The sequence below is a fragment of the Artemia sp. Qi Xiang Cuo genome, chromosome 14 (genome assembly GCF_049724085.1).
Source record: "Artemia sp. Qi Xiang Cuo chromosome 14, ASM4972408v1, whole genome shotgun sequence".
NCBI classification, from domain to species: domain Eukaryota; kingdom Metazoa; phylum Arthropoda; class Branchiopoda; order Anostraca; family Artemiidae; genus Artemia; species Artemia sp. Qi Xiang Cuo.
The window spans coordinates 30,642,101-30,660,920 of record NC_142807.1 but is presented as its reverse complement, the minus strand read 5'-3'; the positions used below and the strand labels follow the sequence as shown (position 1 = coordinate 30,660,920).

Sequence of the window (18,820 nt, the reverse complement as noted above, 5' to 3'; positions counted from 1 at the left end):
GTATTTACAGTACCAATTTTGTCACCACCACCAGAGTTCAGCGATCAACCTACACTAGTTCTAGAGGATATGGAGTGGCATAGGGGGTTCCTTAATGATGTTTTTGGGGAAATGGCTAGCCTAGATGACTTAAGCTGTGATATTAACATGCTTGAGGATCCGGAGTGGACAGATAGTCTTATGCGTGAACATTTAGGTAATGCTACTAGTGCATCTGAACCGGGTCCTCATAATGAAATTCCATCACAGAAGAGTACAATCTGGCTCGCCCAATTGTCACCAAACACCTTGGAAGATGCACGATGGGACGTCATGTCACACCCACTCCAAGTGATTGAACAGACTGGGAATGGTGGTGTTATTAACAATTTCCTGTCACCCTCCACCATACCACTTAATGATAGAGATAATAGTAGTAATACAACAGCAACAGTATCCCCTCTTCCGGATTTTTTTCTGTCCAACTCTGCCTTGCACCACACATTGGTCTACTGTGCCAAATTCGGTGATCCCCTCAACTCTTTAGTGTCGGGGGATATAATAACAGATCCCCTGGCCATTACACATTCATATACTGATAAGATTTGAGCCATTCTTTAACAACAAATTGGGGTGTGGGGAGTGGGGGTCAGTTTAAAAGCATCAATAGCACTAAAAATATTTTTTTAAATGAAAGTGCGGGTGAGATGTATTCGAAATACCTTCACACAGAGATGTTGGCAATACACCCGCATTTATCAAATTATGGGGAGGTTTTTCTAAATTGGGCTAATAGTATTCACAGTAAGGGGGAATATTAGAACGAGGGGGGGATTGGATTTGTGGTTTTATTAATTGAATGTTTAAGTTTCAATATATTTTGTTTTAAAAAGAATTTCATTGTAAGAGGGGGAATGGGGAATATTGAATTAAAATATCATTCAGATTTAGAGGGGTGTAAGGGCATACAACGAATCTGTTTCGATACGAGGCTGCAGTGTTTCAAGTATGAATTTTTAATTGCGGCATACAGACCTCTTCAAAAAGCTGCATCTAAGAAAAAGTTGGACAAAATGGCAGTTAATGGTAGGGAGGGTTCAAAGTTCCCCAAAGTAGATTTTAATTGTTTAAATGCTCAATTTCCCGTGACACTAAAAGGAATAGATACTTTTGAGCGGGCTAATGCACATTTAAAGATTGGTGTCACGGTGTTACAGTATGAACCAGAATTTGAAGAGGGTCAGCGTTCCGATAAGAAGGGTGTATTATTTCTAGTGCGGGTTCCTTCAATTGAATCAGTAGAATATTGGGTGTGGCTTCTATACCCCCCACCCACAGACTCTGATTCAATTGGCCATTTCAATCCAATTACTGATATTAAAAGGGTTCTATGTGAAATTCAACGTTGGGATGGTGCGTGTTATTTCTGTCCCAAATGTCTTTCGAGATTTTACTCTAATTTAAATTTAAAGCATCACATGAAACACTGAATGTCATGGGTACCAGGCTGTGGAGACGGTAAGCGGAGATAGAGCGATATTACGATTTAAAAATTTTCAAAACACGCTCCTGCAGAGCAATAAGATCGCTTTGGACTGCGAAGCTAAGCTGACAGACGTGTGCGATCCGTCAAATTCAAATCGTGTTAAAATACATGAAGCCATAGGGGTCTCTTACGCTTACGCGCAACGAGATCCCAATAATACCATGCAAGTGTTGGAGGTAGGGGAGATGTTGAGTGACGGTGAAGACTGCATGCGCTCGGCATTGGTCAGTCTAATCAAAACAGCAAACGGTGCAATTTCGCGCCTTCGTTATACAAACTATCCTATGCTCCTATCACCAGATGACATAGTGGCCATTAAAAATCGTAAAATGTGTTAGGTTTGCAAGGGAGAATTTGATGATGGTGTTGGGAATGGGGGGAGGAGGAAGGTGATCGACCATGATCATTTGTGGCAGGAAATTACATCGGGGGAGAGTAACTTTAGAGGGGTAGCACATCATTCATTTAACTTAAACGTTAGAAAACAATATTTCGTACATGTTTTTATATACAATTCCAATTACGACTTAAAGTTTGTTTTACCGGCGTTGGCCCGTATTGCCAAGGGGGGGGTTGTAGATGACGCATGGATATATGGTTCATTTTCATATAATATGATACCCAAATCATCGGAGAAGCTACTGCTACTAGAATTCATGTGGAAAACAGTTGACAAGGGTAACACGTGCCTGAATAGAATCTATGTTTTAGACTCTTTTAGTTTCTTCCCCAAGTCTTTATGTAAATGGATTCTGGTACAGAAAAGCGTCAATTTCGATATTTTCCCCCTCCTTAAACATTGTTTTTCAGATTAAGAAATTTATGATTTATTAACGTGTAAGGGTATATATCCATATGATTATTACAACTCTGTCTCGAGGCTAGATGAGGTGTCACTACCACCCATTGAAGCTTTTTACAATTCTCTTACTGAGAGTGAGTGCACCACTAGCGACTACGAAATTCTTCGCGGAGATAGGGAAATCAACTGCTAATAGTGTTTCTCACTGCTCGGTGTCTCAGACTTGGAAGCAGTTCCTAGGCCCCCCGTGCTTGAAATCAATGGCTCTTGAGGACGTTACAGTGCAGGAAATTACAAATATTGTTTTGTCCTTAAAGAATTCTTCAACAGGTTTTGACAAAATTTCTGCTAAAGTAATTAAACATATCCTTCCGTCGATTATCACCCCACTTTGCCATTTGATTAATAGGTCATTTCAACTAGGAGTATTTCCTCAACGACTTAAATTGTCGCGTGTGATAGCTCTCTTTAAAGGAGGTGACCGTGAGGATCCTGGGAATTATAGGCCGATCTCTCTTTTGTCAGTGTTCTCTAAGATATTTGAAAGGCCAATGCTCAAACGTCTGGTAAGGTTTCTTGAAGCTAAATCTTTTTTCCATAAGCATCAGTTTGGGTTTCGCGCAAAGTACTCTACAGAACATGCTTGTAATAAACTTCTTCAGTTTATACGACAATCTTTAGACTCTAATCTTATTCCTGCAGCCATTTTTCTCGATGTAAAGAAAGCTTTTGACAGCCTTACACACAAGATTCTCATTGGTAAACTTTCTCATCATGGTGTGCGTGGGGAAGCATTGTCTTGGCTCTCTTCATACCTTACTGACAGATCTATTGCCATGGAAGATACAGACAAGGAAGTTCCAATTGAATACGGAGTACCCCAAGGTTCTATTCTTGGGCCAACCCTATTCCTGATATATGTGAACGACCTCTACCGACTTCTAAACACCCCAATTCCCAATGTTTGCTGTGAATTGTGTCACAAATGTTACTCTCAGACTATGTCGGCGTCCACATCTGATAGTCAAGAAGAACTGGTAGCATTTGCAGATGACACTACTCTAGGTGCTGCAGCTCTGGGTGAGTCATCCCTTAGTCTAAGGCTTCAAGCAATGACTGAAAAGATACTCAATTGGTTTGACATAAATCAACTAGCTTTAAATGTAAAAAAATCGTACCTTCTTATTTTTTCCCGTACAGGTGTGAGCTGCCCCACAATTACTGAGCTTCCTACACCAAGAGGCTCCATAAGTCGCCCCAGATCGATATGTGCGATTCCTGGGAGTTCTTTTGGATGAAAATTTATCGTTTAAGTTGCACGTTCAAGTAATAAGAGTGAAAATTTCCCGTGGACTTGGAATCATCCGTAAACTAAAGCGTTTATTTCCTTTTCCTATACTCCGTCTTTTATATTTCTCTCTCATTTTCCCTTATATATGTTACTGTTCGTCTGTGTGGATGTCTACATTTTCTTCTGTACTTGCTCCTGTTCATATTCTTCATGAGAAAGCGATAACAGTTCTCCAGTCGACTACACACTCTCCTGTTAATCTCCTTAAGATTAGAGATATTTATGTTATATCTCTAGCTTCGTTGGCATATCAATTCTTCCACGGAGATCTCCCATTTTGTTTTTCTGGACTACTTAAGCCAGTAGGGGAAGTAAATTTTTACGCAGTTCGAAACAGGGAGGATGTTATGATTCCGGCTACTCCCTCGGTTCGTTCAGACTTTGGTCTGGTCGTGACTGTGGGACGTGCTTGGAACTTGGTTCCTGCTGAGATTCGTCAGTCACAAACACTTGGCTCCTTTAAAAGACAGATGAAAAGTTTCTTATTAAAGCTAAATATTAAATAGTTTATAGTTGTTGTATAGTTTTTTTGTTGGCGTTGGATCCTCGATGATGTAGAGAATTTTTTATTTTTGATTTATTTATTTATTGTCGGGTGATAGGAGGGTCGCTGTTTCGTGTGGACTGTCGGTGAGTTGACTTATTTTCCTTATAGATTTATAAGTTAAACACTATTTAGTATTGTTTATGCCAAGTTTTAATATTAGTCATTTATTCTGTGTCGTTTCCCAAATAACGGGCCATTGAGCCCTTTGGGATATTGTTTTTGTTATTGTTATTTATGGAAATAAATGGAACTTGAACTTGAACTTGAAGGGTTTGGGCAAAGGGCGGATGTAAAAATGGGTGGGATTATTGTAAACTTTACTTGGCAAGTGACGTACTCACTCTTATTGACATTGTGTGCAAAAATACTGATAATATCTATGGTTAATTTGGTTTGGATTTAGGTTATTATTTTTCAACCCACAATTTGGTGATTGTATTTATAATTAAAATCAGCAAAGAAGAAATAGTTCTTATTCCCGATTTGGATCCGAAAATTTTTTTATATCTAAAAAGGCGGGGGGGGAATTTTTGTCCCGAGGATCGTATCTATGAAACTGAACCAAGTTGACGGCACACCGAAGAAAGTTTGGACACAGTTTTTTTGGATATAAAATCTGTGTGCCAATGGTTAATCTTTCACTTTTGCTTTACATGTGGCACTTATAAAAGTCTTAACAATTCGTGTCCTTCGAATTTCCCGACATTGCCAGTGTTGAGGAGAATGGGGCATAGGGGTGGTTTTTTTAAATTGACGGTGAAAGACCCATGGAAACCCATGACTTGATAAAAGACTTGGTTTTTCCGTGCATAAATATACCGGTGGGTGGGAACTCTCTAAGCACCTACAATTTCTTTTTAGTAGAGGACGGGAGTATGCACTGGGTACCTTCAAAACAAAAACTAATTGCCGACCTCAACCCGAAACAGAATATCGTTGTTCATCACGTGCTATTGAAATGGATGGTGTCCAATGGTTTCAATGTCACAAAGATTCAAAGAGCCCTCCAATTTGATCAAAAGCCTTACATGAAAACGTTTATTGACACCTTTGTCAGTAAGCGTTCACAAGCGAAAACGAAAGTTGAAAAAGATGTCTAGAAACTCATTTTGAACTCAGCTTTCGGTAAAATTAGTGAGAGTGTACGACACAGAAGTCGTTGTGACATTGTAACCAAACCCATAGATTGTGCTCAGATCATTGAGGATCCAAAATTCACATAGTTCACAATCATAGACTCTAATATGGTGCTCCTACATCGCAATAAAAGAATAATTGTATTAAATTAAAATATTGCAGGCGGAATTACAATAAATGACATATCCAAGACACACATGTTGTCGTTTTATTATACTGACTGCAGGGTACAGTAGCCGATTGAGGGACAATTTCAAGTGTATTACGGAGACATTCATTCCCTTCTGTTACAATTCAAAACTGAAAATCTATTGAATGATTTGGAAAATGGCGAGTACATTAGCTCACAAAGGGACTACACTAATTGGGACGAATCCCTCTACCCAGAGCTAGTGAAACGCCAGGCCCCAAATCAATTGTTAATGTTAAAATCGGAAACGGGTAGCGATCTGCTATCCAGTGGTGTGTTTCCTGGTCCGAAGGTATACTATGTGGAAACGCACGGCAAGGATACCAAACATGTTTGCAAGGGGGTACCTACACACTTTGTAAAAAAATAATTTCGACTTTAGTCTGTAGAGAAACTGTGTGGAACGTAGTTTAATGCCAAGGGCGAAAATCATGGCGAGTCGCTCTTTAAAATTTAGAAACTACACAGTTAGAGTTGAGAAAAACGCCATGTCTGCCATATCGGACAAAGTCTATGTACTTGAGTATGGTGTGAAGGTACTACCACACGGGCATTATTTAATTTCAGACCGAGTTGAATGTAGAGAGTACAGAAAACAGCTCGGTCTATAAAAATTAACTTAAATTAAAAAAAAAAAATTTTAAATTGGGTGGGAGGTATTTTTTTGGTTTTTTTTTTTTTTTTTTTAATTATTTTTTTTTCTTTATCACAATCAATTTACAATGTGTGTGTGTTTGCAAGGCAGATCAATTTCCACTATTTAATGCCAGCCCCGGCCCGGCCCCGCCGCCGCGGCCCCCCGGCGCCCGGCGCTTCCCGGCCCCCGCAGCGGCCACCCCCCGGGGGGAGGGGGGACCCCAAAATTTAAAATGCTTTAAGTAAAAGTGTATGATATTATTTCACAAGTGTGCACATTAGTCCAATAGATGTTGTACTTTTTTTTTATAAATAAAAAAAAAAAGTGTATTTATTTAAGTGTTCATTTTTTTTTTCTAGTGGCTATGTAAATGTTGTTTTTTTTTAATTATAAATAAATTAAAAAAAAGTGTATTTTTTTTTATTAATGTTTAATGTGCCTTTTTCAATGTAGTATTTTTTAAAAGTATTGTCACTTTTTTCATGTATATAATAAAAGAAAAAATTATTATTCTTCTTCTTCTAATTATTATTCTTGAACGGAGTAGTAGTACTAGGGTTATTATTTAGTCATTAGACAGCCATAGTCTACAGTTAGTTGTCTAGGTGAACTGTTTAAGGGAACATGTATCAATTTAAAACACCATTCAGATCGTTTCTGTGTGGATCGTCAATGTCGGGCAAAACAACACTCTTAACTAAAATAATTAAAAATTGCGATAAAATGTTTGTGGAAAAGCCGAAAAAAATCTACTATTGCTATAGTATTTGGCAGGAGTCATATGATAAAATAAAAGCAATTGCTGTCACGACGGGGTTGGTGCAGATACAATTCATACCGGGACTTGAGGTTTTAAGCATTATTGAACAAAACTCTTGGTTGATTATTGACTATCTGTCTGAATATATTGAACAATGGCCCCGGCAAATGGTGTAAATGTTCGCAATCTACTCTAAATACAGGCTAATTTTCGCTGCTCGGATTCTACACAAACACTTTCATTAGATCACGGGTTTACACGCATACGTATTGCATCGTATTCTCTGTATCGTCCACAGAACAGGTCAAGATTCTAGCTTGTTCCTAACTCTAAAAAAAAAGAAAAATCAGGGCTCCCCGGAATTTATGCTCTCAGCATACAATAAGGCAACAAATAAACCTTACGGCTATAAACTATTTGATTTTAATAAAAATAAACCCAAGGATCTGCGTGTAGTCATAGATATTTTCGACAATGAAATTACAGTATATCTCTCTATAAACACTAAAAAGACCTATTAGTCACTATCATGACACTGAAGAAACTACATTATAATAGACATTTGTTTTCAGTTCTAAGCACTTCAAAACCTCCGCTTAGGAAAGCAATACCCAAACACGGTATTGACAACGATTTCATTAATCTAATATCCGAACTTTGTTTAAATTTGACCGAGGGTAATGTTCAAGTGCCAGAAGTAGTTAAGCAACAGGCAAAGCAACATCGTTCCATTGTACGTACATTGGCCTCTACAAAGAAATGAAAGAATTTCAAAAGGAAACGACTTCTTCAGGCGGTCGATAGCTTTTTCACACTTTTACTACCAATAATTGCAGGACTTGTAATAGGTTTTCTATAAAGAGAGAGTGAGAATTGCAAAACCCTATAAATGGAATCCAATAGAGTTCGTTGTCTCCACCGTGAAACAATTTGAAGTCAATACGAGTTAATTCCTAGAAAATAAGACTATTGATGATAATAAAAAACTGCTTTTACTTCCATATACAAGTTGGCGAGTGGACAAACATTGTTGCTATTGGTCGAAGCCCACTGCTGCTGTTAGTGCTGATTCAAAAAAAGAATCATCTCCTTAAGATTCTGCTGGGAACACACTTAAAGACGCAGTATTTGGTTTAAATTTTAATTAAATTTGGAAATCTAAGCCCCAAAAAATATCTCGAAAAACGAACGTGACTCCTAGCCTATCTCTTGGAAAGTGCCCAAGATCACATTCAAGTTCAGAGCAATGAAAAAAGGATTATAATTCAGGGCAAGAGCTCTAATCTACTTGATGTAATCTATGATATGGTTACAAATCTTAAAGGACTATTATCATTTGACACTGATCCATGCAACTTTTTAAATACATTAAACTTCCTCAAAAGTCTTATTGGCATTAAAAAAATTCTACGCAAATCTAATCAACACGCATCATCATCATCATTAACAACAACAAGAACATTAAAAAATGAACTTGAAGAAGAATTTAAATCAATTTTGGAAAATACTAGCACACCACTGAGAGCTAGACAAAAGCAAAGACGTAACGAGTCAACATCACCACCATAAGCACCACCAACAGCGAGTGCACAAAAGGATAGTGCACGTTACACAACATGTTTACGTTCAAAATGGCTGAATTTATGAATGGTGTTAATGAAAATATTGGTGAGGTAGGGAGTTCAAGTTCCACCACCACTCTTTCCAAAGTCACTGGTGTTCAAACTATAAGTATACGTGACTTTCTACAGATCTACTCGTTAACCTCTGCACTAACATCAGTCTTCGCACCAAGAGATATTGAAAACTTAGGCATTGGACCCATTGCATACAAAACAGACAGACCGCTCGACACTAGCCGAGACTCAGCGACTACACAATATGCTGTAAAAGTAAATCCTACTTGCAATATGTGTTTATAGTCGTTATGCATATGCCATTCCATTGCGATCAAAGAGAGGTGTTGAAGTTGCTCAGGCCATTGAAAGTATTCTCGAACAGGATTCGTATAGAAAAATTCAATCGGATCGTGGCAGTGAATTTGTTAACCCTCATGTTGCAAAAGTACTAGAGAAATATAATACAATGCTCTATCATAGTCACAGTCCTATAAAGGCTGCATTGGCCTAACGATTGATAAGAACTATTCGACTTTTAATTTCAAGATATTGTACACTGAAAAATACATCGGCTTTTATTCATGATCTTGATAAAATCATGTTGATTTATAATCAACGACCTCCTCAATCATTGTCCAACTCTGCGCCAATGAAAGTTCATCTTTCAGATCATAATACAATTGACACCTTTCTTAAACAGCATTCCAATGAATCGTTGGCTGTCAAGAGGATGAAAAACAAATTAAATGTTGTTGATACCGTTAGAATTACTATAACAACTAATGTTTTTGATAAAGGTACTTTCTTGTTGTCCACAGAGCTTTTTAAAGTTTAAAAATTCCCTGACACAAAGCCCATAATTTATTGCCTGCTCGATACCATACATGAAAAGATTCACGGCGGTTTTTATGACTATGAAATGCAAAAAGTTAAAAATGCTAGTAAAATCTATCAAATTGAAAAGATATTAAAGAGACGTACTCGCAGGGGTAAGAAACAGTTACTTGTTCGGTGGCTAGGATACAACTCTGATTTTGATTCTTGGATCGGTGTTGAAGATATTCACAATGCCCAACGTTTCCGATCCTCTCTACAACGACTTGAATATGACAAGTGATTTTTGGACATAACTCTCTCCCATCATTTAATTTAACGGTGTGTGTAAGGATAGTCTTGTTGACTTTATTTTAGAAAGTATATACGTTATCCTGAAACAGGATCGTTTTTCTGATCTAAAATTTACACCACTTAATTGGATACTGAGTGTGGTGAACTATGTCGACTATGAATGGGTTGAAGCACTTAAATCTAGTGAATATCCACATGCCAAATTAAAATATATTGAATATGATAATATGAGGGATTTGTGTCGTGCAATCAATAGAAAAATCTCATATCGTAGGAATGGTAAATTCCATTTTAATTATTCATTGGAACATGATAGGATTTACATTACCTCACCTCTTGACACTGAAATAATTATTCTCAATGATAATCTGAGAGATGTTCTTGGCTTTAAACGGAATATGATCAATGGGAAAAATGCTGGCACCGTTTACGGGACGGATCAAGTAATTTTTAGTGATTATTGACCTGGTTTCGCTTCGGACTCTTCAATATTTTTTTATGAATCCTTTTTGTAAACATGGAGAGTTGGCAATTCAAATTTTTCCCTCCTACGTGTTATTGAACAAAAAAAATCTCATGAACTTTTTCGTCACTATAATATAAAGCATCTTCAGTATGTTCCTGTAAACACTTCGTATTTGGAACTCTGTCAGTTAATATTAAGAAGTTAATTCGGTGATCCTCTAGCAATAACAAAAGGCTTAGCAGTGATTACATGTAATTTTCGACTCATTGTCAAAGACAGTACTATCATCTAAAATGAACAATAGGAGAATTCCATTTGACTGTCCCGATATCGATTGTTATGTTGGTGCTATGAGTCCACGTCAAATAGGCAATGGATTGGACTACTACAAGGGGCGTATTATAATGTGTGGCTATGGGCTTCGTATCTGGTTTGCTAGGCTATTTCGTTCTGCACTACCCCTTGCCAAAAAATATTTTGTACCTGCTGCATCGAATTTTGCTGCCTCCACACTACAGGACTGGGGGTCGGGCAAGAATTTCAAGGAGAGTCTTAAGGAAAATATTAGATCTTCAGCAAAGCCGTTGGTGAGCAACTAAAATCTCGACAAAATGGGGAGGGATTAAAAAGGATGCGTTCGCGTCATTCACTCATCAGTCTCCGCCCAGGCAGGAAGCGAAGGACATCAACAAGGACTTTGAGGAATAAAACAAGGAAGTCCAATAAGCAGAAGAAGAAGAAAAAGAAAAAGATTGTTAGATCAAAGGATTTCTTCTCTTAAGATGACTTATCTCCCTCACAAGGAATCATATCCATCAATTAGTTCCTCATTGAATCTATTCAATGCTGAAAATGTTGATGTCAGTGTCAAGTATGGCTACTATTAGCAGTTTCAACCCCAACAACCCCTCTCAGAAAATATAAACTTTCAAATATTTTCCAATGAAGACTATTTCATTGATTTGTCGTCAACATTTATTGATTTAAATGTTGTGGTTAAGAAAAAGTCAGATAATACAACTCCAAATGCCAGCGATGGCCTGTCCTATGAAAACTGTATTCTACACAACTTATTCAAACAGATTAATGTATTCATTAATGGATCATTGGTGAGCACTAGCAATAATTTATCAAACTATGCAAGGAACACACAATTTATAATGATGACTCCAAAGTCTTATAAGGAGTTGAGAGGACAATCATTAGGCTATGAATATCGGTCAGGTGTTGATACTGACGGTGAGTTGACTACTGCAGTGACCCAAGAGTATCATCTAGTTTTAAAATTTAATCATGAGATATTCAATATATCCCAATGGCTATCCCCCAATGTCAAGATTGACATAAAGCTAGAGATGGCCCCATCGAATTTCATTTTGAGAAAAACACTTCCTGCAGCACCCGATGCAAATGTCATTATCAAATCGGCAATTCTCCACGTCCGAAAACAACAGGTTATGAGCTCTGTTGCATTGGCAGTGGAAAAGCTAAGAGCCAATGGCAACAACATTAAACTTCTTGTTCCTCATACGATCACCATTCAGCGTCACATTACCACTGACTCTCGTAGCTATAGCGACTCATCAATTATCAATGGAGAAATCCCATCAAAATTGGCTTTGGCCTTTGTGAAGAGTAGTAGTGCCGGTGGATCCTGGACTGAATCCTCCCACGATTTTAATTTTTTGGGTCTATGTAGTCTTGTGCGCAAAGTGAATGGTATTCCACTGTACACTCTATCATTTGACAAAAAATCCTATAGAACTCTGTACGAGTTGACTATGCAAACTCTAGATCATGACTCTCAATTATTTGAAAATGAAATAACCGATTCCATGTTTTCAAAAAATCATGGGGTTATTGTTTTGGATTTGTATGGTACACCGGATATGACCATAGTACGAACAGGGACTGTACGTTTAGAGTGTGCATTTGTCAATGCTCTGACCGAGAGTATCACGCTAATATCACTGAGTCAATTTGAAACCTATTGGGAAATTCCGCCTGATGGTAGTGTCCTACTAGACCTAGCACCATGAACAGAAACCAAATAATCAACGTATTAAGTATGGATCCATACATGTCCAGGTACAAGTCCTATTGCATACCTTCAGACTACATTGGAAAAAATTCCAAGGGTTAACAACACCCTAATCATTGTTAATAGCAGTCCATCGACTTTGAAGACCGGTCATTGGCTATGCATCCTTCAAACAGCGAAGGATATTTAATTTTTGACCCTTTTTGCCTATCATATAAATTCTACGTTCCATACATAAGTAGCTTTATCGAAAGCAGGGGGAAAACCATTATTCAAAATCAACGAAGAGTACAGGATTTAGCAACTAAGACATGTGGCTTTCATGCACTACTCTTTTTCATGTTCAGATGTCGTGGCTACACCTACAAGCAGTTTCTCGACATCTACGTTGACCTACCTCGATTGAACGACTTTCTAGTGGAGAATATACTTACAAGTGCATTTAATATTGATTTTAGTGCCCTAAGAATAAAATGTTCTAAAAATGTATGTGAAATTGTTTATTAATAAATAAAAAAATTATATACATGATAAAACGACTTTTCTACTCTTTAGATTTCATCCACTACTAGGTATTTGTCGACAACAACTAGTGCAGGTAGATTATCTGAATTCGCAGTGTTCTGATCCTGATGTACTGCAATGTCAGGGTCACATTTCCTACAGTAGAGTGTGACTTCACTCTTGTCATATCTCTTTGTATAGTCAATGATACTATTCGCATTCATTCTATAGAATTCACATGTTTCAATTTGCTTATTTGAAGCAATTTCAAAAACAGTGTCCTCAAGTGTCGAATCACATTCCGTCACAGCCAAATAAAAATCAGTGGGCTTATAATCATAACACCCAATGTCTTCACAACGATGACCTAGAAATCATATTCTTTTGTTGTTCTAGCAGTTGAATCGTTGACCCAGTTCCTCCTCCCAGAACAATCTAAAACCATTACGATACCAATCTCGTAGCAATAAACTAAAATCACGGTCAGGATTCTTTCCAATCATACCGGGATATGTACTCTCACACTGATTACATTTATCATAATGACAATTGGAGCATAGGTGACCTCTAGGATGAGAGTCACACACCTCTTCAGGACAGGAATTACAACCTTTAATTTGTACAGCATATCCTCTATGCAATTTACACGGGTTGCATAATCTACACTTTTCATCATACTCCTCAATCATTGTACAATTCTCACATGATGATGACCAACTGTCCAGTGAGTACATACATAACGGACATGTATGGAACATTCTGTCATGTGTTGACACTCTCACTACCACAATGAAACTGAGCTAGCAACAACAAAAATTGTCTGAGATAAAGAGATAGAGGAGTAAATCATCCTTCAGAACCATCTTTCTCATGAAAAAAGTCCTAAATTTCGAAACTAATGTTTAAAAGTATATCCACAATATCATTTTGCCGTGTCGTGATCAATATATCAATAAATTGTGTAAATGCATTTGGACCACGATTTCGAAGCTTCATACAACAGTCTAATGATAGAGAATCAGTTTTCATTATATCAACAAGCAATCCCCAAGAAAATATCTTCCTTTGAATAGACAACTCTAGAAAATCATCATCTAGAATCAAACGTTTGTCCATAAGAACTAGATTCCTCATGACTCGCTCTTTCTCGAATCTATCCATTTTTTAGAGTCCTAACTCTCTCACAACCAATTTCAGACTAATCAGAATTTCTTTTTGTACTCTAGAAAATATACGCTAGTCTACTATAGAAAGAAAAAAAAAATACAATTGATTTAGAAACATTTTTATTGAACATAATTACAATAATAATAATATTCACTGATGCATTTCGTTCTCATCAATATATTTCGATAGGATATCTGACTGAAGTTTATTTTTATGGAGAATATTCACTTTTCTAGCAAAACATAGTTGCTCCTCCTGCTTAAACTTGCTTAATAATATCACATATCTCGCATACATAATTTCCCATTCAAGGCACAGTCTACAGCCAGCGGTTATTTCCACAGCTTTATTGGCCGCTCGTTTATCATTGCTGCTGCTGCTGTTAGATCCATCAATAATCTCTTATAGTGTAAATGCACCAATCATTTTTTTTTTCTCCACTAATATCCTCTCAAATAAACTATTCTCTCACTGAATTCAATTCTTTTACTAATTTGAATTACAATGAAAATTACTCCTTATATCCGAATCCAACTACTAAACAAGTTAGTGTGTCCACCACTCTCTCTCTCTCTCTCTGTTTGACATACAAAAAATGGGTGTCATAATAGAAAACCTGTCTGGTAGGGCAAGTACCGTTCATTGTAATAGGTCACTGGCCCCTGGCAAGGCATATTACGCAATCACTGGCTGCAGTGCATTCTAGCATACTACTGTGTTGTTAAAAAAAAAGTAATAATAATAATAAAATGAGAATGGAGAAAAAATTATAGGGTTTAAGGGTTTATAAAAAAAAAGAAAGAAAAAAAAGCTTGTCAATGGTTAAGTTTTCAATTTATTTTCATTGTGTTGTGTTTTTTGTTTTACCTACTCTATCAGTTGTGTACTTTTATACATTATGAAGGGCAATAAAAATTATTATTATTATTCTCGAAAGCTCCTTAACCTACCTTAAGGCATTTCTGAAGTAGTGATAGCCAACTGTCCTAGAATTTTACCTCTGAAAGTGCATTTTCTCACGAACTACTCAATCTTTTTTAAGCATACTTAAATGTAAGAAGAATCTTTATCCAAAATTCAATCTATGGATAAATTTCAAACCTCAAATCAGATATTCTACAGCATGAAAATAATGAACAAAAACGTTGATTCGCTCTTAATGTTACGTAGCAGTTTCAGCCGAGCGGTCAGTGAGTCTGATTAGAAACAAGAGTCACTTGGGGAGCGTAGATTCGAATCCTTCTGGCCAAGATGAACCTCTAAATTTCCTTAACAACAAGTGGTACATTACTGTAGAAGGTCTTTTTTGTTTAAGCTTAAGAATCCTTACTCATCAAAACTGCTAGTTGATGGATTTCAAATGCAACCATAGAATTGGGGTTACAGTGTGTGTTTGTGGGGAGAGGGGTTAGTTCCGAGGTAGCTATACTATCCTTTGATGAATTCAGCCCCTCTATGACTTTTATAGTTCAAAGAGAATCAAATAAATTCTTTAGCTTGGACTAATAGGGGACCACACCTCGTGCTTAGCGCAAAAAAGATACATTTCTTAAGAAGCAATATATATTATATTTACGATTAATAACTGGATATATTTATTGCATTTTTACGAATTTTGATAATTGGTAACTAAAACATTGGAGCAAAATCCGACTGATTATATTTACTTCATTCTAAATTGCTTTCAGAAAAAGCACTAATAAATCTATAGCGCAGAGAGCAAGGGAATAAGGACGACAGCAACCGTACAGGATATTTACGATTTGTTTTAAGATTTGACGCAACACTTTACTTTCAGAGGGAAACATTTGTTTTCTTCCCATGGTCAACAGAGTAGCGTTGATTAAGTAAAGAGCGATATTTCCCCCGTGCTTTTTCTGTCACTTCATACAGATGGGGTGACCGTAAAAACTAGGGAGGGGCATATTCGATTGGAGATTGAATTTCCTAAAGTATTTTTGAGAACAAAGGCTAATTGGAGCGCCCCCCCCTTTCTGTGTCCTGTTTTCCTTGAACACCCCTGGTCCAACTGTGACAAGACGTGAAATTCAAAAGTAGTTATTCAACAATAGCAAGTCAAAATAGTTGTTCTAATTGAGAAAGATTCAAACATCCAAAAATATATTTCTGAAGGCAAACTCCCTGAAAAGTACAGAATATGATATCAAAAACAAAAAGACGTCAAACTGAAGAAATATGTTTTTAATGAAAGTGTATATAAGCTGTATATTTGATAAACAACCCCCTCCTCTGACCTCCACTCTTCACGTTTTTGCCCAAATTATCCTTTCAATGCAGCTACAACTCCTTCCGTGCCGTTCTCCCTTGTAAATCCCCGGTATCCAGGTCCCTCCCTCCGTCTCTAGTTTCCCAGAGACACAAAAGCGAAATGATACCGCATTTACTTTAATCTTTAAAGAATGTGCAAATATTTTGAAAGGCAATGAGCATATAAAACGCTTGCTATTAATGACTGGCTAGATCTAAAACACTTTTTCTAAATTATCTACGTTTTAAAAGTCGAATTTGTAGGTACGACCATTTTTACTCTTAGAAAATGTACCCGATTGAAATTTTTCTTTGGATAATCAGAGCAAGCTGTGGCCTGAGCTTTCATCTTGTTAGTTCCACAAACTGTGACGATACTTAACTTTGCGTTATTCTTGAACGGTATAGCAATTCCGACGTCATCTTGTAATGGAAAAACAAATAAATTACTCACGGTTTATAATGAATGTGCAAATATTTTGAAAGGCAATGAGCATATAAAACGCTTGCTATTAATGACTGGCTAGATCTAAAACACTTTTTCTAAATTATCTACGTTTTAAAAGTCGAATTTGTAGGTACGACCATTTTTACTCTTAGAAAATGTACCCGATTGAAATTTTTCTTTGGATAATCAGAGCAAGCTGTGGCCTGAGCTTTCATCTTGTTAGTTCCACAAACTGTGACGATACTTAACTTTGCGTTATTCTTGAACGGTATAGCAATTCCGACGTCATCTTGTAATGGAAAAACAAATAAATTACTCACGGTTTATCGGGTTGCAATTTTCTGGCTTTTTCTTCTTCGTGAACGATTTCCTCGGCACGGGTAACACTTTTTGTCCTCCTTAGCTTTACACGAGTTTCTTCCTGTATTTGTCCTTTCGATGTATCCACTGTCCCAGTCGACTGGAATTCTGCGGTTAAACTGGATGATGGTTTTCTTTCTAACATTTTCTTCATTTACGCCTAAAGTTTAGAAACAAGTTGATATTCATTTGTTACTTATCTAGTCTTGCCTGCTAAAATAAACAAAAATAAGTAATAGTCAGAGATGTGTCGTATGAGACAAAAGTAGAAAATCACTGGCAAAGACTGGGGTATAGAAAAGGCACTCCAAAAAAGAAGCAGAGAAAAAGATTGTTTAGCTGTTAGCTTTTTTTCAAAAAAATTATGCCTTCCCGTTCGTTAGTGGAAAAGATAATCATGTTCATTTCAAAAATTTTAATTATATACATGGACTCATTCATATTTATCACGAAAACGGATCGTTCCTTCACTAATAGCCTCTGCTCAGTGACAAAGAGTTATATAATTATATACAACTTACGCAATCATGTGGTGGTCTCACTAGTATTGGGCGATAATGGATATCGATATCAATATATCGGACCAAATATCGATATTGAATATCGAAACGTAAACATCGATATCGAAAATAATATTTGGGTATTTTCAAATATTTTTAGCTTTTTCATTTGTCTACCGGTGAACGTCCAGTAGAAGAGATCCAACATAGAAAATTGTTTCACAAATTGCCGGGAATAAGAAGGATAATTTCTTCAATCTATTGACTCATACATGCTGATACACAGCATAATTAGCTGTAGTCATTGGCATAGCCTATTCTCAAACCCAAACTACTTTTACTGAGGGTGGACTCTTCTGTAAAATGTTGATGAGGACCTCCAAAAGACTTGGCTAGATAAAATGCCTTCCAGGCTTTTAGGGCTTGTTCAGATCGCACTCGTCACGTTTGCCAACCCTTCGATATACGTTTCAAGAAATTTTATATTCCCAATATGGATTCGGCCTTGCTGGAATATGTATTAACAGATGCAAGTGCCGTGACAGTTCCTGTGATTCAGCGACTACAGAATCAAGGCTGTTTGTGGGGATCACATGACGAAGTTCCACAACTCATTACAAGGCAGGCTTCACAAGCAGCCGCAATAGTCACACCTCTCCAGATTTTCAGTAGAGTTTTTAGTTACAAGAGAAACTGATCTAATCAAGTCGTAGAAGTCTTGTAATATGGGTCTCAGAAAAACCTTTGCGAAGTCCATGCCTGCTACCAGTGAACCTTCTGAGAGTGGATTCAAAGCCTGATCAGCTAATTAAACAGTTCGTGGTACTGAACTGTAAGTAAGGCCCAATAGCAACTGAAACTCTAAAACACGGAATTTTGATAACATAGATACATCAAAAGGATTGGCTTTTTATGCTGATTCCAGATATATAAAATTCATCCAGTTTAATGTACCCAGCAAAAGCTACGAGCCTGAGAAAACTTGCAAGATTTTCGAGAAAGGGCGGACACTGAAGGTCAACAAATCTTAATAAATATTACACAATGAGATTTAGCATATAAGGGAACCCTATTATAATTATTTCTAGCTTCCATTTGCAAAAATTATTCGAAAGGAAATTAAAGTTCTAGTTCCACATTTTGTAACAAAAAAGATTTGAGGCAACTAGACCCCCCCCCCCTGCCTCCCATGCTCCTTTTTTTCAAATTCATCCGATCCAAAATTTGAGATAGCCACTTTGATCAGTATAGTTGAAAAATCTAATGACTATGCCTCTGGGGAATACATGACCCCCCATGTTCCATGGGAAAAGATTGTAAGTTATGAAAATTGCCTAGTTTTTACACATAGCACTTATTATCGGGAAAAC

At 37.0% G+C, this 18,820-nt stretch overlaps 1 protein-coding gene across 3 annotated transcripts in view; it reads right to left on the bottom strand.

Moving 5' to 3' along the window:
• Positions 1 to 18,820, bottom strand: part of mdy (diacylglycerol O-acyltransferase) — a 180,090-nt gene that overhangs the window by 94,378 nt on the left and 66,892 nt on the right. For 2 of the 3 annotated variants that reach the window (XM_089100065.1, XM_089100067.1), the window contains exon 2: positions 16,911 to 17,110. In XM_089100065.1, the coding sequence (XP_088956191.1) occupies positions 16,911 to 17,104 (194 nt within the window). In that variant the 5' untranslated portion in view covers positions 17,105 to 17,110. Of the gene's footprint in view, positions 1 to 16,910; positions 17,164 to 18,820 lie in introns of all 3 variants that reach the window. The other variant, XM_089100066.1, reaches the window with a different exon arrangement.